Source organism: Leuciscus leuciscus (assembly GCF_965113295.1).
Source record: "Leuciscus leuciscus genome assembly, chromosome: 4".
Classification (NCBI taxonomy): Eukaryota; Metazoa; Chordata; class Actinopteri; order Cypriniformes; family Leuciscidae; genus Leuciscus; species Leuciscus leuciscus.
In genome coordinates, this window is record NC_138728.1 from 14298781 (window position 1) to 14326687 (window position 27907).

Genomic DNA, 27907 nt, shown 5'->3' on the forward strand with positions numbered 1-27907 from the left:
TGGGAAAATATTGGGAGTAGAGGTTGATTTTTCGTTCACTACTATATATTTAGGTAAAATACCAGGAAATGTTTTAGACAAGGATAAATATTTATTAAAAATATTGCTAGCAAGCAGTAGGAAAGCAATAACCCGTAAATGGTTGCAGATTGACCCTCCAACTAAGGATCAATGGCTAGGGATCATTAACGAAATATACAGTATGGAGAGACTTACATTTATATTAAGGCTCAAACTGGACAAATGTAACAAGTTGTGGGAAAAATGGATTATGTATGTAAACCATTGAGGAAAGTGTGATATTGTATATCAAGATGTTGGAATTATTTTGTGATACTGTCTGATATAGTAGCATCCATGATAACTTTGTGTTCTTTGTTCCAATAAAAAAAAGTAAAAAAATAAATAAAAAAAATAAAAAAAAAATAACTACTTTATTCCACTATTCATTTCCTTCTCTCTGGGCCTCGAGTTAGTTCACGTAGTATAACTGTGTTGTACGTCACACGTAGGCTCACTATTGGCCGACGCTGGTCATGTGTGTGATGCGTGTGACATACAATACAGAAGCGCTGCGCAGTTATAATACGTGAACTAACTCGAGGCCCAGAGAGAAGGAAATGAAGTCGTTATTTTTTGTTTGTTTTTTGCGCACAAAAAGTATTCTCGTTGCTTTATAAACTTAAGATTGAGCCACTGTAGTCACTTGGACTATATTAACGATGTCTTTAATACATTTTCTGGGCCAGCAAGTTATAATGTCTTAGAAGCCTATGGAGGAGTGATCCAGCTCTCAGATTTAATAAAAAAATATCTTACGGGGTTGGAACAACATGAGGGTGTCAGGGTGAGTAATTACTGACATAATTTAAATTTTTGTGTGAACTAACCCTTTAAATACCTATGCTAATCACTTTGTGGGCCACGATTATCTATAACTGTGTCTATTAATGCAGTATATCACTGAGAAACGTCCTGCTTGTGTCGTCCTTGTGATGGAGGTTCGGGTTGAATAACTAGTTCTCCCAGTGTTTCATTATTGGACTCGCGTTCGGATATGGTAAAATCGATGTCATTGTTCGTTACTGTGTTTAGTTTACGGTGTAGGAAGCCTCAGGACAGCTGATGTTGTTATGGCAATGGGTGTTTTTGTTTAAGACGCGCACTGTACGCAGTAAACCAATCACAACAGACTGAGCTGTCTGGCCAGTAGCATGTGGAAAGGAGGGATTTAGAGAGATTGATTCATCTGACGAGCCGTTTAAGAATCTTTGAAAAATGTGGTGATGTGCAAATGTATATTATGAGAAAATTCAACAGTTTTTTTTACCTTTGATGCACGTAAACCTGTTGTAGGTAAGTGTTGTAGTAAATAGGATAATAGGGGCACTTTAAAACAGTTATAAAAACAATAAAAAAAATTTCAGTACAGTTATAAAATGAATTAAAAGAGTAAAAAGATAATACATAGATAAACTTCTCATCTGGCAATACACCGGTGTATCATATTTTTCACAACTCCCAGTTTTACTCTGAGATTTTCCCATGGTGATTACACTGTGTCTGTGGTGTTCTTGCGGCACGCCTAAGAAATCAACGTATCCAAAAAAACTGATTTTTCCCTAAAATCGTACATGAGAAGCTCTAGGACTGACTCACGGGGTAACCTCGGGTTCACTGCCCCATCAGTCCGCACCCCAAAGATTTGTCCGGAAGCTCTAGGAATGGAATGGAATCAGTCCGCACCCCACAGAACCTCGAGTTTAATTACACGTCAAACTCACTACTTCACCACAGACAGAGGTCATCAGCATGGTTTCATCTCTCAATTTCCCCAATTAAGTAATTTATGTTTGTCTCTTACCCAATTCGCAGTGCCATTTGAGTTCAGTTTAGAATCAAAAGGAGGATGCAAAAATAGAACTGGATTCATAACAAATCAAAGCAGGGATCATGACAATACGCAACAAAAGCATCCCAGTTGGTCTTGACTGGCCTCCATACCGGTAAACCACTGATGGCTGATCTGAAAAAAACAACAAACAAACAAAAACAACAGAGAAAATGTGTGAGAAATGGTTGAGTTTGGAGTTTTGGAGTTTATTTAATCTAAATTTGTTCATGGACAGATGAGGAATCAACTTGTGCAACAGCAGTTATTACCAGTCGAGTTAGTTTAAATAGTATAGCTTTATTGCACATCCCTTGTTAGGGAACTCTATTAATTGCCTGAATGTACAATTACGTTAAAGGTACACTGAGTAACTTTATGGCCCTTCAAACTTAAATCTGAAATAGAAAGCTTTTGTAACATTACAAATGTTCTTACTGTCACTTTAAGTCAATTTAATGCATTCTTGTCGAATTCAAGAATTAATTTCATTCAACAACCCAAAAAAAATTAAAAAAAATAAAAACTGACTGAACAGTAGGCCTAGTGCTTTCTATTTCAGATAAATGCTGTTCTTTTGAACTTTTTATTCAAAGAATCCTGAAAAAAAAAGGTGTACAACTGAAAATAATCAGAAATGTTTCTTGATTCACACAAGTGCTCCTAAAAAAAGTTATACTGCAAGTTATGTTACAATATCACATAATGCATCTGATAGTTAGTCAAAACATACTTACAAAGCCAAAGATGCTCAGTGCTGAGGCTTTTAAAAGAGCCTTTGGGCTGTAGTTAGCTCCTGTTGACACAGGGAAAAGAGAGAAATAGAAGAAACATTATTTTTCAGCAATGATTATTGGCAAATGACTATATGTTATGAACATGATAAATGACAGATCTAGGACGACTGCTAGATTGATCAATCAGATGACAGTTAAATACCAATAATTGGCATAGAATTAAAAATGAATATTTTGCAATGAATATTTTTCAATTAGTCTGCCTTTACATTGCTTTAAATGCATTACTATTTTAACATGTCATATTTCGGTCCTGTGCAGAGTGAATCCAGCATTTATACGTAGCTGTAACATCTCTTACATCGTGTCTACACTTTGTTAATGAGAGTTTTCGCGAGCCTGCATAATTCGGCACTGAATAAAAACTCCTGCGTTCTCCAGAGCGCGAAAACAAATAAGCACAAATATGCACTGGAGCGTTTGGTTTGGCAAATCTGTTTCGCCAATATATTATAACAGTATCAAGTAACAGTATCAAAGTAGCAATCTCTTGCTTGCGTTTGAACCGGGCCTGGGGCAGAGAGAGCGCGAGAGAGTGCCTTTGAAAAAACGCGCTAGGCCTAACTTACTTCAAAACGCATTTAACTGACGAGTAAAATATGCCATAACTGGTCGTAAAAAGGACAGAAAAACCTTTGTTTGTGTAAATATTAGATTGGGTCCATCTACTGGAATAGGCAGTCAGTCAATTCTATGGCATTTAATGGGATATTAAAGCAGCAGTTTCGAGGAAAATTAGACTGTCCTGTGAGCTGTTATTAAAAGCCTATTCGATTTTATTATTTAAGTTACTTTCTTCATAAATTTTGCTATATTTAATTAGTATTGGTAATGGTTTACTTTGTAAAAGTAACTTATAAAATAAATTTGTTCAGTAAAAAGTACTTACCTCAGAAAAAAACCCAGCTGGCGTCTAGCGATCCACTCTCAGCAGGGACGTCCGTTATGAGCGCGCACTCGACACGTGACGTCACACAAACCTCAGTTTACATTCTGCCAGGTTGTTGCGCGGGCTTTGCAACAATTTAAATTTTGTGAGGTGTAAGCAAAGTATATATATATATATAAAGTTTATATTAATTTAAAATAAAATAAAAATACATTTATATTGCCTGTATGGGAACCAGTTGTGAATTTTTGTATATGTATATAAACATCCAGTGTTTGCATAGTTTAAAAATTAGAATGCAGATTCATGATTTTCATCTGCAGAACAAGATGGGGGGAAAAATATAAAACATTATCATATGATATTTTAATATGCCTAAAACATAAATACAATATGCATATACAAATTTCAAAAAATCTGTCTTCTTCATTTACAGTAGCACTACTGCTTTTGCGTAAACAGTAAAGTACTGTAAATTCCATATACAGTAAGTTACTGTAAATTTCATAAAAAATACCCATAACGCAGTGCATATTACAGTAGTTAACCGTAAATAATATAAGTGGTATTTTACTGGGCTTTTTTGCGGTAAGTAACTGTAAAATTACGGCAAAGTCTAACATTGCAGTATTGGCATGCAAAATTAACAACTACTATATTGACTTAAATAGATATTACATTTCAGGTGATATCAATGATGCAGGCCACTACATGATGACTATCATCACGGAAAGTGCCCAAGATAGTCTGATCTGAGTTTCTCTTGGATTTTTACCATAACAAAAATGTATCAGAGACACACAGTTAAAGCAACCAGAGAAAAACTAAAGTTAAAAACTGAAGGGTCAAGAGCCCAACTAAAGCAAACACTGATCACCAAAATGGTGACATTTATTTTCATTAAAACATCAACTTCTAAACCTCTGTTAATTCTCAATAAGAATAACACAATAAGTGAAGAAGATGCATAGATCTTGAGAGATCTGTTAGTGTTTAATGTTTTGTTGGGATTTAAAGTGTTTCTGTATGGTCTGTTTTGTGGGTCACCATTGTGCTGAAGATTAACGTTAGAGCCTGTGCTTCAGTCCAGGATGAGCAAAGAAACATTGATGAAATGCTGCATGTTGCTTTATTTAAGAGAAATTAAGCTTTAGCATAAGTTCTGCCGGGAAGTTTCAATTGTTACGTCACTTATTACCTTCTCATCTATCCAATCATATTCCTATACTTGTTGTATAAAAGATTGGTACTTACACGCGTTTAAGTTCGCAGATGCTGACACTTCAATTCACGTCCATCCTCCCCACCACCACCAAGATGGGTCTTTCCCTCCATCCTCCCCAACACCACCAAGATGGGTCTTTCCCTCCATCCTCCCCAACACCACCAAGATGGGTCTTTCCCTCCATCCTCCCCAACACCACCAAGATGGGTCTTTCCCTCCATCCTCCCCAACACCACCAGGATGGGTCTTTCCCTCCATCCTCCCCAACACCACCAGGATGGTATCTTCCCTCCATCCACCCCACCACCACCAGGATGGGTCTTTCCCTCCATCCTCCCCAACACCACCAGGATGGTCTCTTCCCTCCATCCACCCCACCACCACCGAGATGGGTCTTTCCCTCCATCCTCCCCAACACCACCAGGATGGTATCTTCCCTCCATCCACCCCACCATCACCAGGATGGGTCTTTCCCTCCATCCTCCCCAACACCACCAGGATGGTCTCTTCCCTCCATCCACCCCACCACCACCGAGATGGGTCTTTCCCTCCATCCTCCCCAACACCACCAGGATGGGTCTTTCCCTCCATCCTCCCCAACACCACCAGGATGGTCTCTTCCCTCCATCCACCCCACCACCACCGAGATGGGTCTTTCCCTCCATCCTCCCCAACACCACCAGGATGGTCCCTTCCCTTCCCTCCATCCACCCCACCACCACCGAGATGGGTCTTTCCCTCCATCCTCCCCAACACCACCAGGATGGTCCCTTCCCATACCTCGCAGGGGGTCGGCTGCGCCCCTTCGTCTTCAGGCAGGATATGCAGATCCGGACCCTCGGATTGCAAGCTACGCCAAAGAACTTGATTGCTTGTTGGGCTGTTAATAAATGTTTAATTGTCACAGTATTTATTCTCCCGAGTCTTTCTGGTAGAACTGTAGTTGCTGATGCAGTGACATATAGTCACAGTAAATCATGCATGTAGTTCACTGCAAGAGAAATGTTTTTTAGTAAAAATTCAAGAAATATATGTGAAATAACTGTTTTCTGTAAAACATTTAAGGAAAATTTCTGTAAAGTTTTTTGCACTTTATTTAAATTAGGATACTTTATTTTTACGTTTTTTGTTTGGCAGCCGTAGCTGACAGTCATTGACGGGTTTTTTTTAAAATATATTTTTTACAGTGCATGTAATAGAAAGCTATGGCTGGGTGGTAACCAATTGTTACCTTAAAGAGCGATTTCTTCCTGATTTAACCTATAAAAACAAATTTTGTTGGTATAAATGAATGTATATAATATAGGTTGGTTCATAATATTTTTTATGTGAATAAAGCCAGTTAATTTAGATGTAACTAAGCTTACCACTTTTTTCATTGCATAACAGAATACAGTGGGCTATATTTGTATAAAACATTAACAAAATGTTAATAAACTGTCATGTTACATTTTCAAATGTCTTCTCCCCGGGAAAGATGCAGATTGGAAAACTTTACAATAATCTTTTCTCGTATGAAGAATAAAGGCTTCGAAAAATAATTATTTTTAAAAATATTTAATTAATTAATTTTACTCATATTCTTAGATGAAGTCAATGCAAAAATAGATAACGTGCAGCCATCTTGACTTTTCTTTTCGGTCATCCAATCATATCCCAATACAGAGCAACAATGAAAGTGAAAGGAAAGGACATTTGCTCGGACAGAGACACAGCCAGCAGGAACAGTAAGTAGACCCGATTCAGTCTGCAAAAATGTGACAAACATTGCTTGTCTTTTATATGGCTATATATGTGTGGGTGTGTGTGTGTGGGTGTGTTTATCAGTGTTTTCGAGAAGCATAAACATAGTGCTAAGTTTAATGATTGAAAACCGTGTTAACACAGACTTTTTTCTTTTTCTTTTTTCTTTTCTCGTGTTAACACAGACCGTTAGGCTATATTAAAACCATTAAGAGCTGAAAGCTTTGAAAACGGTTAACGAGTAAAACTGGTCTTATTACAAGATTTTGAGAATGTTATTTCTTTGTAAAATAGCCTACATATGATTTCATGTTACATGTGTTGCAAGCCTATACGGTTGTATTTTTGAAGAGAATGAAAGTGAAAACGATAAAATGTGAAAGTGAATTTTTTTTTTTTTATTGCGTCGCAATAAGTGTATTGTGATTGTCAAAACATTTTAGTAACTAAACTGAATTTTATTAGGTTTAGTGACAACATATTACAATGTTTACATGGTACAATTTCTGAAGCTACGCTTTTTTATTATTGCAATTCAATTCAATTATTGTGATTTGATTTAATATTGACTCATTTGGATAAATATTAGGTAGGCTACACAAGATAGGCATTCATTTTTCTCAAGACAAAAACAACTCACCTAATGCTGTAAACATACTCGCCCTTTCAGCTGGCAGTATTTAAGGTTAAAAAGAACTCAAATTAAATATAATGCGTTTTTTTATTATAATAACTGTATTTAATGATATAAGTAAAAATTTATTAAATATGTAATATAGTACACATATTTAGCAAAATAAGCTCTTTTTTTTCTAGCCAACTAACGTGCTATAGCCTATATTATGGTCATCAAATGGCTTTCCTGAGGTAAATGTTATGTGACATAATTGTTCTCCATCTGTTTTATTGACCCCTTTGTTTGATTGATTGGTTGATATTATGTAGGCTATGACGAATATACATTTCGGTAAGTTGTACTGTATCTTTCAACAGTGTTCATTCGTGTTTATTTACTATTAGCTAACGTTAGAGATGATCGGTTCACGTGCCGCTATGGATCTGTCGCGTCAGATTTACTAGCGCCAAAACGGTATTTATTGGCCCTGTCCCAAATGGAACCCTAAGCACTCGCGGAAGAAGTCTGCTGCGGAGCCCGCACAGCGCGGGCTCGGCAAAAGGGCGCATCAAGGGTCGCGAGCACTCTTCTGAGATCTAAAAATGACAAATGGGACACTCTGCGGTCTCACGGACACGCGCACGCGGCAGCCATTGACCGCAAGTCAAGTCCACAAGACCGAAAGTGCACATGAAGTGTGCCATTTGGGACAGGGCCATTGTTTGAATTTCGTAATAAAAGTAACAGAATCTGAGAGCTGAGATTTTTTAATATCATAAGTAACTGCTCTCTCTAGTCTGTCGGTCTCCGTGTCCTCTTTGCTTCGCGATTTTTCTACTGAAAAGTGTCAATTGCGTGTGTCTCATGGTGAATGCGTGAGAGTTGGCAGCTCTGAATAAACTAGTGCACATGTAAAAAGAGTGTTGAAGTGTGTGTAGTGTTTTCAGGATTTTAATGTCTACAGTCCACAGCACCAAACATTTTATTGACTTTTATTATGAAAAATAAAACCCACTTCCTGGTCTCCAATGTTTAACAGTGTTGAAGGTGTCTATAATTTGTAATGCATTTATTACATAAAACCATTGTACTAACGTTACCCCCAGTAAATCATCCTTGAAATGCATAAACAACTACATTTCGTTTAATCAGTTTTTGTGAAACGATAACAGTAGGTTTATTTTTCTTTTGCACAAGACTCTTGTCTCGTCTGAACTCTTGTATTTCTATGTCCATGATTGGTCAGTTTCCCGATTAAGTGTCGCGTGGGGCAACGAGGACTTCATCTGGTGCAAACAAGAGAAAGTGAAAATAAGCAGACAATTCACTCAGCGGTGAGTTAGCAGAAATGCTTTTTGATGTGTTATTCATAACATAACATAATATAAATTCTGTTGAACATGGCGCGCTTCTGAACACGTTTTTGTCGTACAAAAATATGACGTGTAACGTTATTTCATTGCTCAGATCTATTATCCAATGCAACACTAATAATCATACAAAATTGTTTAATAATGGTGAAGATGGTCTGTGTAAAATGGTTGGCAGGTCTAACGGTAATTGTCTTAATATTTTGTTCAAAGACTCGATATTATTGAAATTTTATTTATATTTTTATAATCTTAATTTTTTATCTTATTTCCCAGTAAAACATTTGTAAACATCCTTTAAAGCACAATTATTTAAAAAGAAAAAAAAATCACTAAATTTGGTTTGTTTATGCTTTTAAACAAGAATGAAAAATTTCCAGTGAACAAATCTTCTTTATTTAGATTTTCTACTGTCAAACTATGCAAAAAATACTGATTAACTCTCTCTTACAGTCATCATAATCTGTGCCTTTGAAGAACTGTATAAAATGGCAAATAGGACTGGTAAGTATCTCTTGTCTTTTGCATTATATATGCTCGTGTGTGTGTGTGTGTGTGTGTGTGTGTGTGTGTGTGTGTGTGTGTGTGTGTGTGTGTGTGTGTGTGTGTGTGTGTGTGTGTGTGAAAAGTGTGCATGTGAGTGGACGAATTAGACTGTCAGGATGTGTCTTATTATTCCCTTGAGGAGTGAGGCAGGTAAGCATACTGGTGTGACTTTCATCATTATATCTCTCTGTGAAGCTCGGCTCATTAGAGATGCAGAGGTGAGAGACACTGGGAATTATGCAGCAGTCCTTCCTGGAATCCTGGAAAAACTTCTTAGGGCTTGTGTGTTGTGTAGAAAACGAGTGCATGGACGAGCATAGCGTACACGCTCCCTAATAAATGCGTACAAGTTTAGTATCTTCGAGACTGAGACTAAAGAAAGTCCTTTTCTTTGCAGATGATGCTCAAGCAGAACTGGACTCAGTGGAAGCAGAGTTGGAGATGGTGGAACAGCAGATCTCTGAGCTGCTGGAGAAGCAGACAAAGCTGAACTCCAGGAAAAACAAACTCCTGAAGAACCTGGAGGGAGCCTGCAGCTCGGCACAGCCCTCCGGATCCAGCAAAGCTCCTAAACAAGCTCCATTCAGCAAACAGGACCTAAAGCACTATGAGAAGTCAGGTATCGCTCATTTTCAAATAAATTATATTTAAAGTGCTTTTCACAATACATATTGTTCCAAAGCAGCTTTAAACTAAAAGTGACTGTTGCAAATAAAAAAAATTAGGATGCATTAATTTAATCAAAATCAGTCTAGCCACATAGTAATTAATGTTAAATGCTCTGTTTTACAAAATGAAGTTAAACTGCAGAGATGTAATGGGTTATCTACATTATTTTTGTTTGTTGCTCTGTCATCAGATTTCTCATGGTCTAAAGAAGTTCAGGCGAAGCTGAGTAGTGTGTTCCAGCTCTCCAAATTTCGTCCCCTGCAACAGGCGGCCATCAACCTTAGCATGTCAGGGAAAGACCTTTTCCTGGTAATGCCCACCGGAAGAGGGAAAAGCCTGTGTTACCAACTTCCAGCTCTCTGCTCTAAGGGTTTGTGCTTTCATAGACATTTTGGTAGATGAAGAACATATTTTGAATGCTTTGATGTGAATTTCTGTGCATTTCTTTGTGTGGTCGCAGGTTTTACATTAGTTATCGCCCCGCTGGTGTCTCTGATGGAGGATCAGCTGATGTCTCTGAAGTCCAATAATGTCTCGGCGGTAACTCTTAATGCCTCCAGTACAAAGGTACAGTATGACAGATGTACTTTGTACATCTCTGTAGATGTAGAGTTTTGATTCACGTTCAGGTGCTGATATTCATGTGCATCTGCAGGAGGACTCTAAGCAGGTCCTGGCAGGGATGATAGATGAAAACAGCCCCTTCAAGTTGCTCTATGTAACCCCAGAGAAAGTTGCCAAGAGCAAACTACTGATGTCCAAACTCGAAAAGGCCTATAACATGGGTCTGCTGGCACGCATCGCTGTGGATGAAGTTCACTGCTGCAGTCAGTGGGGGCATGACTTCAGACCAGGTGAGGTATTTCATCATCCAGGCTGAGTAAAGCTTCTAACCCATAATTTAATTTGTACTTAATTTCTTTTCTTAGATTACAAGCTCCTGGGTATCCTAAAGCGCCAGTTCCCCAATGTCCCATTGGTCGGACTGACTGCCACCGCAACCAGCAACGTTCTTAAAGATTGCCAGAAGATACTATGTGTTCAGGAACCCATCACTCTGACAGCACCGTTCAACAGACCAAACCTTTACTACGAGGTTTGCAAATCATTGCATTCTTCTCTTAATGTCAGTGCTAGAAGAGTAATTTGAGTAATTTGTCATCTCGCTTCTACAGGTTTGTTTTAAAGATAACGTAGACTGTATCGACCAAATTGCAGCATTGATCAGGGGAAGATACAAAAACCAGTCAGGTAAATCAATTCAATTGCTATGAGGAGAAAATGGCCTTTCACACCAAGGATATAAAGTTTTAATAATTGTTCTGATTTGGTGAGAATCACAGCTGTGTTGATAATGACACAAGAAAAAAAAAAATACTGCTGATGAACAATATAAACATTGACAACTAATCAGAGCTTAATAATTTAAAGTGGCAGTTGGTATAACGGCAGCGTGTGCTTAGGATAAACATATCGTTATTGTGCTTTATGTTTTTATCATTGTTTTGAACGGGCCTTTATGCTCTGCTAATTATTCACAATTTATTCGAAAACTACTTAATAAAAAATTAAGTGTAAAAAAAATTTATTTGCAGGAATCGTGTATGTGTTCTCCCAAAAGGATGCAGAAGTTGTGGCTACAGACCTGCAGAAGAGGGATATTCTTGCTCAGCCATACCACGCTAACATGGAGCCTTCAAATAAATCTCTGGTGCATCAGCGGTGGTCCTCCAAGAAGATCCAGGTTACACCTACAGAGTTGCTGTTGTTGTCGGCTGTTTTTTTTGTAATGTTCCCTCATGTTATCTTATTTTTGTGTCTGTGCAGGTGGTCGTTGCCACTGTGGCTTTTGGAATGGGCATTGACAAGGCTGATGTGCGATTTGTTATCCATCACACCATCAGCAAATCTATTGAAAATTATTATCAGGAGAGTGGACGTGCAGGTAGGCATCATCCTGATACTTTTATGTTGACGTTTTCTTTCACACAAGATGAACTTTACTACTAAAAGTTGCCATGAAATGGAAATTCACCCTGTCTATTTTCTAAACGTTTTTTTTTATTATTGATCTTATTGTAAATAAATCATCCATGCAAATGTTTTTTGAGTTCGTAATGTTTTGTCAAAATGTCATAGCTCAATCTTGCTGTAAAATGACAGACTTCTCTCTGGTCACGTATGCCGTATGACTTTTAGTCTGCTTAAATCCCGCCCCTTTCTTACAGTCAGGGTTAGTCAACTGCAATGTTACATTTAGATCTGCCTTCATCTAATCAACAACCGATGGATGCCAATGAAGTTCATGCCTTATATTTTTCTTTTTTGATAATCTGTTTCACTCAGACGTGTCAAAATTCGAAAGAAAGGGTCTGTTGCTACTTCTGTTACACCTTGACTTTTTTTCTTTACTTTTTATTTTTTCCAGGAAGGGATGATGGCCCAGCAGATTGTATTGTGTTCTTTGGGTTTATGGATATCTTCAGAATAAGCACAATGGTTGTGATGGAGAATACTGGGCAGCAGAAGCTAAAGAATATGATAGCATATTGCCAAAATTTGGACAGGTGAGTCAAAATACACAGGGACTTTCATTCCTTTGTCATGTGACAGACGCATTGAACAACCCATTACTAATGCCTTATATGTTAACTCCATGTGGCCTGTTAGTTTTATCAGTGCTTCTTACACCTGTCCTGGTGACCTGATTTAAGGGGTTGTATGGAATTAGTTGTATTTTTTTCTTAAGACAAGACTCTTATGTGTGTGCATAGGTGTCGTCGTGCTATGATGGCCATTCATTTTGACGAAGTTTGGAATGATGAAGAGTGCAACCAAATGTGCGACATCTGTCGTCACGGCAATGGTAAGTGTTTCTTACCTACCTTAATGTGCTTTTACATTTACCGTTGCTTGGTGAATTTTCACTGTCGACATCCAGTCATTTCAATAGGAGCCTAACCTAAAAATGAGAATTTCGTTTGAGGACGAAAGATTTCCCAACGGGTTCAGTTGGTCACACAAATTGACCATGTTGACCAATAGAAAGCTGCTTGGTTTGAAAGTGACGTCTGTGTGAGCTGTGATTCATTTATCTACACCAGGGGCGCCCAATCCTGTTCCTTGAGATCTACCTACCTGCAGAGATAAGATCCAACCCTCATCCAACAGTCCTGTCTGTAATTATCAAGTGCTCCTTGGTCCTGAGGATCTTAATTAGCTGGTTTAGGTGTGTTTGATCAGGGTTGGAGCTAAACTTTGCAGGACGGTACATCTCCAGGAGCAGGACTGGGCACCCCGATCTACACAATAGACAATTGACCATTTGCTCAGACAATTTCGCCTAATGTGACCACACCTTAACTCAATCAGGCCAATTATGCAATGGGTGATGGTTCTTTTTTCAGACTACATCACAATGGACATCACCCAGCATGCTCGAGATGTTGTTGAGGTAGTAGAAATGGCCGGCTCTATGGATGAAAAACTGACCCCTCTGAAAGTCTGCGATACTTGGATGGGCAAAGGGCCCGCTAAACGGCGCAAAACGATAAAGGTCACGTCTTTGTCACGCTTAGAGGTGGAGTCCATTATCATCCACCTTTTGTTGCATGGCTACTTCAGGTACTTTGACAGATTATGAACTCTTTCCTTTCCATTTTTAGATTCATTCTCTAACTCTTTTCTCTTTTATACATAAGTGAGGACTTTAGCTTCACTCCCTACACAACCTACTTCTACTTGAAGTTGGGCCCTAAGGCATCTCTCTTGAAGAACGGCAGTCACTCAGTCACTATGAAGATGAGGAGAGTGGTGTCACCTGCTACCGTAAGACAGTCAACAAAATCAGCAGGCATTTTTTTTTTACATTTCAAGTAGCAAGTAGTCCTGTTTTTCTTCTAGCAAATTCTAGATTGAAACTTTTCCTAATGGTTGTTTGATTAATTCTTTCCTGAACCTCTTTTAATGGTGACGATTGGCCAGATTAATTTCAAACATCTCCTCTAATTCTTTTGTTACTTTTTGCTACATGACGGTAATACAAATATTTATTGTATTTGCTCCATTTCAATTGGACTTCTGCTTAATTTAGTGTTGTGTATCAAACTTCAGATTATATTTATTGAATCTGGCCTTTGGTCTCTGCTCTGTAGTATTTACTGAGCTTTTTTGTTTATCTATTTTATTGTACCTCTTCCAGTCTTATTGTGTTTCAGGTAGATGCCATCATAGTGTTTGAGGGGAGCATCACAGTTCACTTAGTTAACACGCTTTTTTACCCAGTAACTAACACATTCATAAAGTGTTTGTGTAGCTTAGTAATTTTAACAGCAAACTACAAATAGTTAGCCATCAAATTAACCAAAATGTTTCCACCCAATTAGTTTAGGTCAGTAAAACTAAAATAAAGTTTGTTCAAACAAATGTTTTTGTTAAACCAACAAGTCTTTCTCTTTATTGAAAAACACAAAACATTTATTTTAATAATGTACTCTCCCAATGCAGTCCCATGCAATACATGGTGGGAACTACAGATCCACTGCCCAGTTAGTTGTTAACAAAATTTGATGTATGTAGTTCCAACACAAAGGGTTTCATTTAGCTTCCATTTTACAAATTTAGGTGGATTGAACAATGAAATTAATTTGTGACACAATGTTCATGAATTGTCTTGCATTAGCTCATTTTAACTAAGTAAAATGAAAGCAAGTCTTGAACATTTTGTGACGTGTTTTATTGTTTTATCCACTTAAATTTGCTAATTCAATTTGAACAAGCAGCAAAAATCTTTTTATTTGATTCTAATTTAGGTTGGCTGTGTCAAAGATCATACTGAATCCTTAAATTCTCTAATCAGAATCGTTTGAGTGGTATGTGATTTCTGTGCCTTGTTGAGAAGAATATTGTCTCGGAAAATTTAAGGATTTCAGAAGATCAATGTGGTCCAGTTGATGCAAAAACAAATTGGACTTCCTCTCAGTTCATGCATTTACCACCCTCTAAACATCCCTTTCCCAGCATTCATAGTGGAATTGGATCATCTACAAACAGTGGCCCAACATGTAATACAAGCATTTTCCCATCATGAGTGAAACCTCTTCAGTTTGAGGTGTCACTTCAGCATTGAACATGCAGTAACCCCTTTTATTTCTTGTGTTCCTACAGTTTATAGTGACCACTCATCCAAATGATTTTTAAGACCCCGACAGGTAAAGAACTGTTGTGCCGCCCCACAGGTAAAGAAAGTGTCAGAAAGTGCCGGGGAGAAAAGTAGTGCCAAAGTAGAAGGAAAAAGACCGGCTGACAGTGACAACAAAAAATCAGTGGCCAAGAAAGTCAAGACTCGTCCCTAGTCCGTAAGGAGAAGAAAACAAAAGTACAGTTCACTTACTCCATATTCTCAAAAGCATGTAGACATTGTCTAAGAACATTTAAGCGTTTAATGAGGGAAACATCTACCACTTTCTTTTTTTTCTTCCTGCTTGTGCTCGTGTTTTACAAGTGTCACCTATCATGCATGATGTTTATTGCACCCCAGAGTTTACATCAAACCTCATTTTTCATTTCTTTGCTATGAAATCTTCTTAAAATCTTTAATTTATTGTGTCCGCAAGTGGTGTTTTGATATGCATGGAGTTTTGTAGAGAAAATAAACATTAGAATTGAAACTAACCATAGCCAATAACCTTACTACAGCTCTGCATTCATCTTAAAGACAGACCTACTAATTTTAATAACTCTCATTTCTTCTCTTTCCTCAGGATGATCAAGCAGTTGATTCACAAGAGGAAGTAGAGACTGCATTGATTGATGTGTCCAATATGGCCATTGAGGGACATAATAAAACTAAAATCTTTAAGAATCACCAAAACATAGAGAAGAAACTCACTCAAAACCACATTGAAAGTCTTCCTTCAGAAGCTAGCGAATATGTAAAGCCAACCTCCGTATTTGAAGTTGATGTCGAGGTCAACCTCGTACAAGAACAGAACTGTTCAAGTGAAGAAGAAAAGGGTCTTAAAAACGACCCCGCACAGCAATCTTTATCACCAAAAAGGAGGCGAAACCCACTGCCAACTCAGAACCGTGCTGCTAATGCTGACCAAGCGAGAGCAGATCTGGTTAGCACTCCTTCTGAGCTATCTATCGTCTCTTCGGGTTCCGTGGAGGAACTACACCATCTGCGCAGTTACTATAACAAACAGTTAAGAAGAATTAACTACATTTCCCAAGAGCACTTGCAAAGCTCCCAGCCTGGGATGCTGACTTGTATGAGTGAGCCCTTCAAAAGCCTCCATTTCCCTTCGAGGACGACCATATCCAGAGGTGCCCGGAATTTATGGACTCGTGTTAGTATGAGGAGAAAGCTCATACAGTGAATTATATGTTTCCTTTCTGTTCTGTAAACCTGACCTACATATTTCAATAGTTTAAAAATGTAAATCTTTTTATTAAATAAACTTATTTGGATGAATCTGACTAGACCTTATGGTGTTGTTTAATTATTGTTAGAATATGTTTTTTTTGTTTTTTTTTTACTTTTTGAGGTGAAAAATAGGCCATTATAACTGCTGTGGTGGTAAAACAAAACTCTATAAAAAATGTGCTGATAATTTTAGCCTTATATTTCACATCTTTCAAACAACCAAGATTGGTTGGCGATTTCATAAAACTTTTTAGGGGATTTTAGAGGGTTTTTTTTGTTGTTGTTTTAAAATAATTTATGGAAGCTGTGATAAATTGTTTTCAGAATTATTTGCTGTTCAGAAGAACAACATTTATTTGAAATAGGAATATTTTGTAACATTATTGAATCTACTATTACTTTTGTTCAATTGAATGCATCATTGCTGTATAAATATTAATTTCGTTAGTGTATGCATGGGGGACTCTTATATATTACGGTTACCACGGACTTTTATTTTGAAACAACGAAGCCCAAACAGGTCATGTGCATTTGTTTGTACTGGATGCAACTGCAAGGTGTATCTGAAATATGAGTGCTTTTACTGCTGTTTAATACATTTTAATCGTTAGTCTGCAGTGTGTATAGTTGAAAGGTCATGCGCTCGGTAAGTTATGTGCAGCGCGTGAGTTTAGACTTCACAGGAACACTCTTTCCTCACGCCATCTGTCTTGGAGATGCAGATAATGACTCTGTAAGTTACAAAAGTGTGTGTGTAGAATGTGTATATTAGACAGAAGTGAGTTTATGACTCGGTGTATCATAATATCTGCCACGTCATATGGCTGGTGTGTATCGCTGTCATATTTACTAGTGTATATGTTACACTGTGCATGAGGTAAACCAGATGTTTTTCTGCAGCTGAACGAGCTGGTGGTGGGTGACACTAGTGGGAAGCTGTACATCTATAAAAATGATGACTGTAAGCCGTGGATCACGCGAACATGTGTTGGCATGGTGAGGAGTTCACTTTACTGATGTAACGTTACATGGTTGAATAGTGATTGATTCCATGATGAATGTATTTTAATCAATCAAGCTGTTTTTATTCACAGTTAACATGTGTTGGAGTGGGAGATGTTTGCAACAAAGGAAGGGTAAGATTATCTTTCTCTGTGTTCCTCCCTTACAAAAAAAAAAAAAAGTGCCTGTGATGGTATCAGATGATAATACCATGATGTTGAACTATTACCTTATTCAATCATGTACCATGGTATTAACATAGTAATCCGAGATAATTAAAAGGATATCATGGTACTACCGTGGACTATGTCCACAAACCATGATAAATGTTTCCAGTTTTCCAGAAAAATCCAGTTTCCTACAAGATTTTGTCTTCGAAGGGACTAAAAAGTCAAGTCAAGTCAAGTATATTTGTATAGCGCTTTTCACAATACAGATTGTATCAAAGCAGCTTCACAGTATTCAATTAAAATAATACAACAAAGTTTGTTTCAAGAGGAATTTATTGATTGATAAAATTAAATTAAATATCCCCAACTGAGCAAGCCAAAGGTAACAGTGGCAAGGAACCGAAAAACTCCATCAAGTGACCTAATGGTGTCCTAAAACTCCATCAGGTGACCTAATGGAGAAAAAAAAACCTTGGGAGAACCCAGGCTCAGTCGGGGGCCAGTTCTCCTCTGGCATTTATGAGCTAGAGGCCGGATTGTAGTTTGAACTGTAAGATTATATGAATGCCTGGCTGAAGAGATGCGACATAAAAACATGCTAAACGGTAAGCAGTAGACATGCACATTTTCAGTTAAACATTTATATATATATTTAACAGAATACAGTATTTTTTATGTATAAATAATATTATTGTTATATGTGTGTGTTATTTATAGTAAAGACATTATTATTTAATATATAATAGTTATATACTAATTAATATTAATTCAAATTATTTTCAATGTTATACGTGTAAGGATTTTTAGTAAAACCGTATAACTTTATATCCAAGTAAATACATAAGTTGTTATTTAATATATAACAATAAATATTTATCAATTAATTATACATTCTACATATTATTTTGTAATATTATTTATTTTACTTTTTTTTGGCCATGAGCTCTCCAGATTAACTATTTATGGTTCAAAAAACATTGTCGTACCATGGTACATTTTGTTAGTGTTCTTTCATTTTAACAAAATAAAAATCACAAATCTTATGTATAGAAGTCTTTCATTGCTTCACATTTGTAACATGACTTTCTTTCTGCTCTGTCAGAACTTTGTTGTGGCAGTGGGTGCGGAGGGCTGGTTTCACCTGTTTGATATCAGTGCTTCTGCAGCCAAGTCAGACTCCTCAAGTCAGCAGGACGGCTCGCTTGGTGAAGAACAGAAGCCCAGTTACACCCAGCACATCCCCGCCAATACCAAAGCCATGCTCATCAGTGATATCGGTGAGGAGTTTGCATATGACATGCTCAAAGATTTCGAAACCTTTTTAAGTCATGAGAATATTAAAGTGTTTGTGGCATGTAAGATGGAGACGGGCGCTGTGAGCTTGTCGTCGGCTACACGGACCGGGTGGTGCGGGCCTTCAGGTGGGAGGAACCTTCTGATGCTTCAGATGTGAGCTCTGGTCAGCTTGTCTTACTGAAGAAATGGCTTCTGGAGGGTCAGGTACTAATTTAGATGCACCAAACGTCAGGCCAACATGAAGTCAAAATTACTATTACAGCTTTTTTATCTGCTTTCGCCAGGTTGACAGTCTCTCAGTTAACCCAAGTCCAGAAGGTCTCCCTGAGCTCATGGTGTCTCAGCCTGGCTGTGGCTATGCTATTCTGACGTGCTCTTGGACACAAGAGGGCGCCGCAGGACCTGGGGATGAAAACACGGCATCTCCTAGCAAGTGAGAGAATCACAGCGAGGTACTAAATAATTCAAAACATATCCAGAACTGAATTTGGGAGTAATTCAGCGTGTGCTGTGTGTACCCAGGGAGGGTTCTTCCAGAGACGTTGTCCTTCATCTTACCTCCGGACGCATCCATAACAAGAACGTGTCCACTCATTTGATAGGTAGCATTTGCAGAGGTACTGAGAGAGCATGCTCACACACATTTAGATTGAATACTGCGCATGCAGCACACATATCCTTACAAAATGTGCAGTTGGCCGAGTATAGTATGACTCAATAATAAGTCACTAGTAGTTCAGATTTTTACTCGCTGTCCCAAGATTTTCACTGGCTCACCACCACAAAAACATTATCAGTTTAATGGTATTGGTCGATATTTGATGTATGATTATCAGGGTTGGGGAGTAACGGAATACATGTAACGGCGTTATGTAATCAGGATACAAAAATCCAGTAACTGTAATTGGTTACAGTTACGTCAAAAAACGTTGTAATCAGATTATAGTTACATTTTGAAAAAAGGGGGAATACTTTCAGGATTACAATGGTTTAATTTAAAACTTAATAAATCAGTATTTTGGCATAATAACACTATATTAAGCGCTGCTTGATTATACAGTAGTTCCTGATTCTGTTGACAGTAATGACTCACGTGTGCCACCCGCTGGTGCATGTGCAAATAACAGCTGTCTACAATCTCCTCAGACGCTGAATGAATCACTGCTGCCAGTAGAAACGTTGCCCGCGGGACAAAAACGCTGTCAATTAATGGAAATTCCGCTGACATTTTGTTTTCAAAGAAGAAAATGCAAACAACATGGTTGTACCAAAATGTCCTTTCTTAATCTCTTCTCACTTAACAGGATGTTCGCTGTCTAGGTAACGTAGGGGAACTCCCACTGCCAACGCCCCGAGTTTAGTCAGGCAAATTAAGAACGATCACGGCTTTAGTCAACATGTAGCCTAGGCCTATTTTAAAATAAACTAATATTTAGATTGTGTAGAAATTTAAAATGTTGTTTTTTGTTTTTTCCTTGTACATGTTAGTTAAAAATAAAACAAAAATAATCTGTAATACCATACAGTAGCCACTAGATGTCTGTATAGCCATTTACATAAATATTCAGGGCTGTGTGTTCCCAAGTTGTGGAAATGAGACATGATTGCTTCGTTTTAATAGGTTTTTAGCTACAACATAGTTACTTACAGCTATATGACATTTTCATAAATAGTTTATATTTTGCTAATATTTTACACCGGACCAAATTCTTAATAAATAAAAGGTTTTCAATTTTTTTTATTTTTTTTTATTGCTTGACTTTATATATGTGACCTTGAAGTAATCCAAAAGTAATCAGATTACATTACTTTCATATTGTGGTACTTGGATTACGTTACTGAATACTTTTTTCATGAAGTAATTTGTAACTGTAACGGAATACATTTTTAAAGTAACCCTCCCAAGCCTGATGATTATACATGCTAATTTTTACATTTAACTTTGCTATCTAACACTTACTTAAATTTTTTATCTTACATTTTTTTTTTTTTTTTACTCTGTCAAGTGCAATGTTATGATTTCTAAATTCACTTGTAGGATTTAAAACAATTGATAGATTGTAGTATTTCTTTTTTTTGTTTATTTACACAATATAATAAAGGATTTTAATATTGGCCATTTATTGCTTATTGGCAGTAACATTAAAATTAGAATCAAATTATAAATAAAGTATTTTTAATAAATAAATGTTATTTTAATTAAAATAAAGTGTACATATAATATTTAGATTATTTCAATAAAATGTTAAAAACAAAAATTGTGTATATTTATATTAAAATAGTTTTTTGTAGTTAATAAAAAAAATCTAATTATATATATTTTTATTTTTAATAAAAAAAATACATTTATTTATTTACTTGGTTATTTTCTAATTATTTATTAATTTATTATTTTAATAAACATATATTTTTTTAAATATAGTATATGAAAATGTATTTATTAGTGCTGGGCAAAGATTAATCGCGATTAATCGCATCCAAAATAAAAGTTTGTGTTTGCATAATATATGTGTGTGTACTGTGTATAATTATTTTGTATATATAAATACACACATATGCATGTATATATTTAAGTTTTTTTTTCTCATTTATATATAAATTATTTATATTTATATATAATATAAATTATGTATAAATGTATATACATGCAAATATTTCTTAAATAAATACATGCATATGTGTGTATTTATATATACAAAATAATTATACACAGTACACACACATATATTATGCAAACACAAACTTTTATTTTGGATGCGATTAATCGCGATTAATCTTTGCCCAGCACTAGTATTTATATAATAATGTTTATTTAAAGCAGCACTCAGTAGCTTCGGGACTTCTTCGCTGTATTCTCGCTTTTTGCTCGCAGGTTTCTCTCTAGAGCTCCCCCCACAGCTTCGGAATAGATATTTGACAACACTGTCGTAAAAACTCGTTGTTGATTCTCAGACACCAGAGGCTATAGATCAACGACATCAAAGCAGATGGGACATTCTTTAAAACGTCTTCTTCATTCGGGTTCGGACAGCGTGAGGGAGCGCAATAATGACAGCATTTTAACAGATTTCTTTTGGCCGTAAAGCAATTGTTTACATCGCGAGACCTGATATCACGCGAGACTTCCTGACGCAGCGGCCGGCGGCCCGCCGGCTCAAAGTTGCAAGTGCGTATTTTCCGCTCACGGGCACCAGGGGGGTGCGAAACGACCACCATTCAACCCGAAATAAGTAATATAACCATTCCAATGACTCCGAAGCTGTTCAGTTAAGGTAAAAAAAGTTACTTAGTTCGCCTTTAAAAAAATGTGTATTAGTATATTTATATTAAAATGTAATTATAGCTATTATATCATGTATAAAAGTTGTTGTAATATTGGTCCATCGCTAATCACAAATCATTCTCAGAATTTAACAAACAAACAAATCTAATGACATAACTTGTTTCTGTTTTCTGCAGGTTCTAAGGATGATTCATCTAAAGGTGGCCTGTTTGCTCTTTGCACTCTAGATGGTGAGTGTCTGATTAGTCCACTACATTATTTGATGTAGTAGGGAAAACATGAGCCCAGCACATGTGTTTTCTCTGTTCACTCTGTTCTTTGGTCACTCTGGGCTCAGGTGTGTATAAAGATTGGCTTTTTACTCTAAAAGTGCAGGCTTGTTCTTCACGTCATTCTCCATGGTCACTCAGTTCAAACCTGATTGTTTGGACAGCAGTGGATGGATGTTATTGGTTAGCTGTTGTTGTTTTTCATTAGCTGTTGTTGTTGTTTTTCGTTGAATGGTGGTCTTCCAGGAACGCTGAAGCTCATGGACAGCTCTGAGAAGCTCTTGTGGTCTGTGCAGGTGGACCATCAGCTTTTTGCCCTCCAGAAGCTGGATGTCACTGTAAGTCTGGGTGTACAGTGGCCCCAAAAAGTATTTAAGTGCATATACAGTATATATAATTGAATCGCATATAAAATATCAAACCATCTGCAAAGAAATGATACTAGAACTTTTCTATGTTCATGTTTCATAAATGTTTGACTACCAGAAAATGCACCAAAAAAGTGCTCTACCTGATGTGTATTACAGTTTGGTGTGTTTTTGTACATGTGTTAAGGGCGATGGGAGAGAGGAAGTGGTGGCCTGTGCCTGGGACGGCCAGACTTACATCATCGATCATACGCGTATGGTGGTCCGATTCCAGTTTGATGAAAACGTGAATGCATTCTGTGCGGGTGAGCTTCTCTTATAGTCTCTACCAGGATGAATCTTATCATTTTTCGTCAAGAACATGTTCAGAACACATTCACCCCCAAATATATATATATATATATATAAAAAAAATCTTATACTTAAAATATATTACATTTTGCTTTAAGAAAATGTTTTCCATTGTGATATTATTTTCATGACAATTAAATTCAAAGCATATTTCCCCCAAAATTCTCATTACTGTAATAAAAAAAACTAATTCTTTTCATTTTTTTTATTTTATTTTTTTACATATACAAAAAAACGTTGTTACACTTTACAGCATGATCAAATCCTTGTTTAATATTGGCCAAACAACATTTACCCCCGGATTCACAGACAAGGCTTGAGCCTAGTCTCAGACTAAAATGATGTTTGAGGTGTTTTAACTGAAAGCAACTTGTACTAACATATCTTAAAATATGTCAGTGCTATTGTTTTGTCTCAAGATGCACACCAGTAATGTTTTTCTAAGGCACGTTTATGTCCTAATTTAACAAAGGTCTAATCCTGGCTTAGGTCTGCATTCAAATGTCAACTCAATCTTTAATATTTGGCCACTTCCTTAGGATGCTACAGCCACTGTAATTTCTGAACATGTGGACATCAAAACATGCAAATTCAGAACATGGGTTTAAACTTTTATTTTGAAATCATGAGCAACAATTTCATATATGTGACCCTGGATCGCAAAACCAGTCACAAGTAGCACAGGTATATTTGTGGCACAATGTATGGGTCAAAATTATAGATTTTTCTTTTATGCCAAAAATCATTAGGCTATTAAGTAAAGATCATGTTCAAGATATCTTGTAAATTTCAGGATCAAGATAATTTGTAAATTTCCTACCGTAAATATATAAAACATTTATTTTTGTGAGTGAATGCAGCAAAATCGCAATGGACAACTTTAAAGGCGATTTTTCTCATGTTTCGATTTTTTTTTTTGCACCCTCAGGTTCCAGATTTTCAAATAGTTGTATCTCGGACAAATATTGTCCTATCCTAACAAACTGTACATCAATGGAAAGCTTATTTATTCAGCTTATTATTCTTTGTATACATCTCAATTTCAAAAAATTTACCCATATGACTGGTTTTGTGGTCCAGGGTCACATATTTAGATGTCTGTCTGTCTATCTATCTATCGATCTATCCATCGATCTATCCATCCGTCCATCCATCCATCCATCCATCCATCCATCCATCCATCCATCCATCCATCCATCCAAAGATAAAAAGACTATTTTCCTTTAATATTCATTTATGTTAGTAGAAGGATCTGCTGGGTCTCATTTCTATACCTGTCTCTCTCATTTCTGCTTGCATCTTCCTGTTCCTTTTATCACCTTTTTTCTCTCTCTCTCTTTCTTTCATCGCAGTGCACATTGGTGAAGTATTGAAACTGTTGCATTAGGAGAATTAAATTGATAGATGTGTGATGCTCACAAAAGCGTCATGACTTGCATTCATGTTGACATTGAAAGGCCACTGACTCATGTACAACAAAGCATCACACAGTATGTGTAATGTTTATCAGCTCATACACCTGTGTCTTCATTTTCTTCTGGTGAAAACGCAGAGAGCTAATGTGGAGGGAGTGTGCGCTCATTAAAATTCAGCCCCAGTCTCTGTGAGTCTGCTGTATGATGGGAATGTCACGGAGAGGTGCTACTCTTACACTCAAAGTCTCTCTGGAGAAAAACATATTCTAATGCTAAAGAGATCAGTGAATTCCTGATCAGTAATTTCCATTCGAAGGTGTAAACAAAAACGCAGAGGTGTAATTTGATTTAATAAGCATTCATTCAAGCTTATCATCTTGAAAAGTTTTTATAGTAGCAGTTATAGTAAACAGAGCCTTTGCATACATTTACATATTTGAAATCATGGTTTGTGTCCAATTTAAACTAGTATCTGGTGGTAACTCAAATACCTTTAAATGAATTAGACTACTGCAATCAAATTGTCTCCGTGATTTCTGGTAAGGAACAGTGTAACCTTAACATTTATGTTCTTTACATTACATGTAGGCAACAAGTTACTCGGATACTTATTTATTATTTTATTTTGAATACATGTAAATATTTTATATATAATATATTATAATATAAAATAAAAAAAAATTATTTGTTTGTTTGCTTATTTTATTAATTAATTACATTTTGAGCTAAAACTCCGCTAGAAGATCTAGTCACTAATATGTAAATTAAGGTTACTAGTTGGTCTCTATGGGTGCTGCACAGAAACGTCATAAACAGATGTTTGACTTCATAACTGTTACCATAGAATTTATTTAAACAGGGCTAAAATGCTGTATTGACCAATCACAATCCAGTTCAACGGCTATCCATTTTATAAAATCGAAAATATTGAAACAATATTTGCTGTTATTGTCTTAATCATGTTAACAGCATTAAATAACTTACTGATTGATAATTATAGTAGTATTTTTTTAAATAAATACATTATTTATTATATAATGTAATAATTTACACATTTATAATTTTTGATTAAATGTTAATTTTTACATTTAGTAATATAGTCTGTAATGTGTCCTCTTTGTCGTGTTTCCTCCATTAGGTCAGTATGCATGTAAGGATGGGAGGAACAGCCCCTGCCTGGTCTATGTGAGCTTTAACCATAAGATCTATGTGTACTGGAGAGTGGAGCTGGAGAGGATGGAGCCCACCAACCTGCTGAGTGTGCTGGAAGAGAGACCCGAGTATCCAGACCTGCTTCACAGACTGGGAGTGGGTGAGTGGACGTCTGTGTGTGTGTGATTGTTTGTAGAGCTCAACATTGCCCACAGTCACCATCTGGAGGAGCCGGGGAAAAGATTGGATGTATAGGCAAGATCATGTTTCTGAATGCATTTATAACTGAGCATGACTTTACATTATGAGTAATAAGCACTCATCAAGAAAGCATATGGCAAAATATATTTATGAAACTCATGCGTTTTATTGTTGAAACTACAGATGTTTTAGCTGATTAAGTCATGATGGCCAATATGCAAGTTTTTTAATTCCAATCTAGAATTGTATGGTGTAAAATTGATTTTTCTGTTTGGACTGGTGAAAAAATAACCCCTGCAACAAATCCTGTTCTTCTGAAAGTGTTTTCATGCCAATTCCACCTCAGAGGCTGAAGAGACTCTTGAAGTCGTGTTCTTGCGCCCCGTCATTTCTTGGGACGCGGCATAATTTTGCCATCGTATTCAAAAGTGTTTGACTGGGCCAAAGGGGGGTCAGGTCATTCTGCTCACTCAGACTCCTGCCACATGCACAGTTGTTAATGAAAAGCCAGCTTGACTTCCTGGGGCCACTGTTAATTATTCATCTTCTGAGTCTGATGAGCTCCCACAACGTGATTTTCAAAGCGTGATTAGTTAACCGTGCCACGGGACGCAGCCGCCATGAACTCCTGCAGGTGAGAGGAATCACGAAAGATGGAGAGCTATATACCATTAGTGATGTTTGTAGGATGATTTATACCAAATGAGGCTTTTAAAGCCGATGTGTTCACCAATAAATGTCACTGAATATTTAACAAATGTATTTTTTTCTTGTTAGAAACAGCTTTTAATTCTAGGTTAATGACTGACGCCTTTTTAATTCCCTCTGGGAAAATGTAAAAGATGAGGATTGAAATTTCAATTAGTGGATTGGATGGTTTGTTTTAGTTGAATTTTACTTGATATAAAAAGGACTATTTTATGCAAATATATTAAAAAAGAATATTTAAAAAAGCATTAGAGGCATGAATTAATAAGCAAGGCTTTTTGGAGCTCTGATGCCCCTAACCTCCCACAATTCGTTTCTTGCCACTCTTAGTTTCCAAAATATCTTGCATGAGTCTGAAGTGGATTCTGACAACAGCAAGGGCTCCTTTCGTACCCATTTTTGAATTTATAATTCATTTACACAATGCCTTTGGCCCGTTTCTGTGCACAACACACACACACACACACACACACACACACACACACACACACACACACACACACACACACACACACACACACACACACACAAGCATGCTTGAAATAAGCTTTTGTTTTGTGCACACAGTCTTCAGTGTTTTACATTCTGCAGGAAAGCAGAGAATTGTCACCATATAAAAGAATAAAAACTATATGGGTGTGTTTGTTTGTGCACCTTACAGATATCAGTGACACTGTAGCGGTTCGGAAACTCATTGGAGACGTGCTCTACGAGAACATACCGAAAGACGGCACAGAGTGAATCACGACTCTCAAACACAGATCTTCATTTCTGTAAATAGACTTTTAATAAAACTACATCAGGATGTTTCCTTTGTGTCTATGCCTGTCATTTGCTGCTATTGCTTTTCAGTCCATTCATTCGTCACAGTTTCCTTTCTGATCATTTGGAGCCATTTTTTGACCATGAGGTTCTATTGAAATTGGTGGAATATATGAATCATTCCTATTGCAGCTAATTTTTATACCCCCTTCACCATATATATATATATATATATGAAGAGTTCAGATGCAAAAGCCTCTAAATGCCATCTGAAATTTTCTTATAGAATGATCATTTTTAGCAAGCTTGTATATTTAAATCCAACAATTTCACTTAAATGGCAATGAAGATTACCTATTAATTATCATTTAAGTGAAATTACTGAACTTAAATATACAAGCTTGATAAAAATCATCATTCTATAAGAAAATTTCAAATGGCATTTAGAGGCTTTTGCATCTGAACTCTTCATATATATATATATATTTATTTATTTATTTATATATTTATAAATGTATGTATGTATATATATATATACATACATTTATTTATTTATATATATATATATTTATTTATTTATATATATATTTATAAATGTATGTATATATATATATACATTTATTTATATATATATATATATATATATATATATATATATATATGAAGAGTTCAGATGCAAAAGCCTCTAAATGCCATCTGAAAATTTCTTATAGAATGATCATTTTTATCAAGCTTGTATATTTAAGTTCATTAATTT

General features: G+C 36.5%; 2 protein-coding genes and 1 long non-coding RNA gene across 4 annotated transcripts; 2 read left to right on the forward strand and 1 right to left on the reverse strand.

Moving 5' to 3' along the window:
- Nucleotides 1–1427: 1427 nt before the first annotated feature.
- Nucleotides 1428–3809, reverse strand: LOC309496496. The gene is made up of 3 exons (XR_014205134.1): nucleotides 3578–3809; nucleotides 2629–2687; nucleotides 1428–2026 (listed from the first exon to the last, which is right to left on the reverse strand). It is a non-coding gene; the product is annotated as an uncharacterized lncRNA (long non-coding RNA).
- A 4239-nt stretch (nucleotides 3810–8048) lies between these two features.
- On the forward strand, nucleotides 8049–16226 carry recql (RecQ helicase-like). Of its 2 annotated transcripts, XM_082165916.1 has the most exons (16): nucleotides 8051–8495; nucleotides 8985–9035; nucleotides 9475–9696; nucleotides 9937–10116; nucleotides 10207–10313; nucleotides 10402–10600; nucleotides 10676–10842; nucleotides 10922–10997; nucleotides 11342–11490; nucleotides 11574–11691; nucleotides 12175–12313; nucleotides 12521–12612; nucleotides 13154–13370; nucleotides 13448–13574; nucleotides 14984–15123; nucleotides 15509–15647. In XM_082165916.1, the coding sequence occupies exons 2-15, from the start codon at nucleotides 9020–9022 to the stop codon at nucleotides 15098–15100; spliced, it is 1926 nt and encodes a 641-aa protein (XP_082022042.1). In that variant the 5' UTR covers nucleotides 8051–8495; nucleotides 8985–9019; the 3' UTR covers nucleotides 15101–15123; nucleotides 15509–15647. The 2 variants fall into 2 exon arrangements, with proteins under 2 accessions (XP_082022041.1, XP_082022042.1); XM_082165915.1 differs by lacking the exon at nucleotides 14984–15123 and having other exon boundaries at nucleotides 8049–8495; nucleotides 15509–16226.
- A 436-nt stretch (nucleotides 16227–16662) lies between these two features.
- Nucleotides 16663–27198, forward strand: itfg2 (integrin alpha FG-GAP repeat containing 2). The gene is made up of 12 exons (XM_082165917.1): nucleotides 16663–16906; nucleotides 17074–17169; nucleotides 17268–17309; nucleotides 18448–18622; nucleotides 18706–18845; nucleotides 18926–19074; nucleotides 19164–19258; nucleotides 22101–22154; nucleotides 22440–22531; nucleotides 22749–22866; nucleotides 25466–25639; nucleotides 27050–27198. The coding sequence occupies exons 1-12, from the start codon at nucleotides 16811–16813 to the stop codon at nucleotides 27127–27129; spliced, it is 1311 nt and encodes a 436-aa protein (XP_082022043.1). The 5' UTR covers nucleotides 16663–16810; the 3' UTR covers nucleotides 27130–27198.
- The last annotated feature ends 709 nt before the right edge of the window (nucleotides 27199–27907 follow it).

Coding starts and splice junctions, on each gene's coding strand:
- itfg2 (XM_082165917.1), top strand. CDS start 16,811: ATGCGCTCGGTAAGTTATGTGCAGCGCGTGAGTTTAGACTTCACAGGA. Junction 17,170..17,267: donor CGCGAACATGTGTTGGCATG/GTGAGGAGTTCA, acceptor TTTTATTCACAG/TTAACATGTGTTGGAGTGGG. Junction 19,075..19,163: donor AACACGGCATCTCCTAGCAA/GTGAGAGAATCA, acceptor GTGTGTACCCAG/GGAGGGTTCTTCCAGAGACG.
- recql (XM_082165915.1), top strand. Junction 11,491..11,573: donor GGTCCTCCAAGAAGATCCAG/GTTACACCTACA, acceptor GTGTCTGTGCAG/GTGGTCGTTGCCACTGTGGC. Junction 13,575..15,508: donor GAGTGGTGTCACCTGCTACC/GTAAGACAGTCA, acceptor CTCTTTCCTCAG/GATGATCAAGCAGTTGATTC.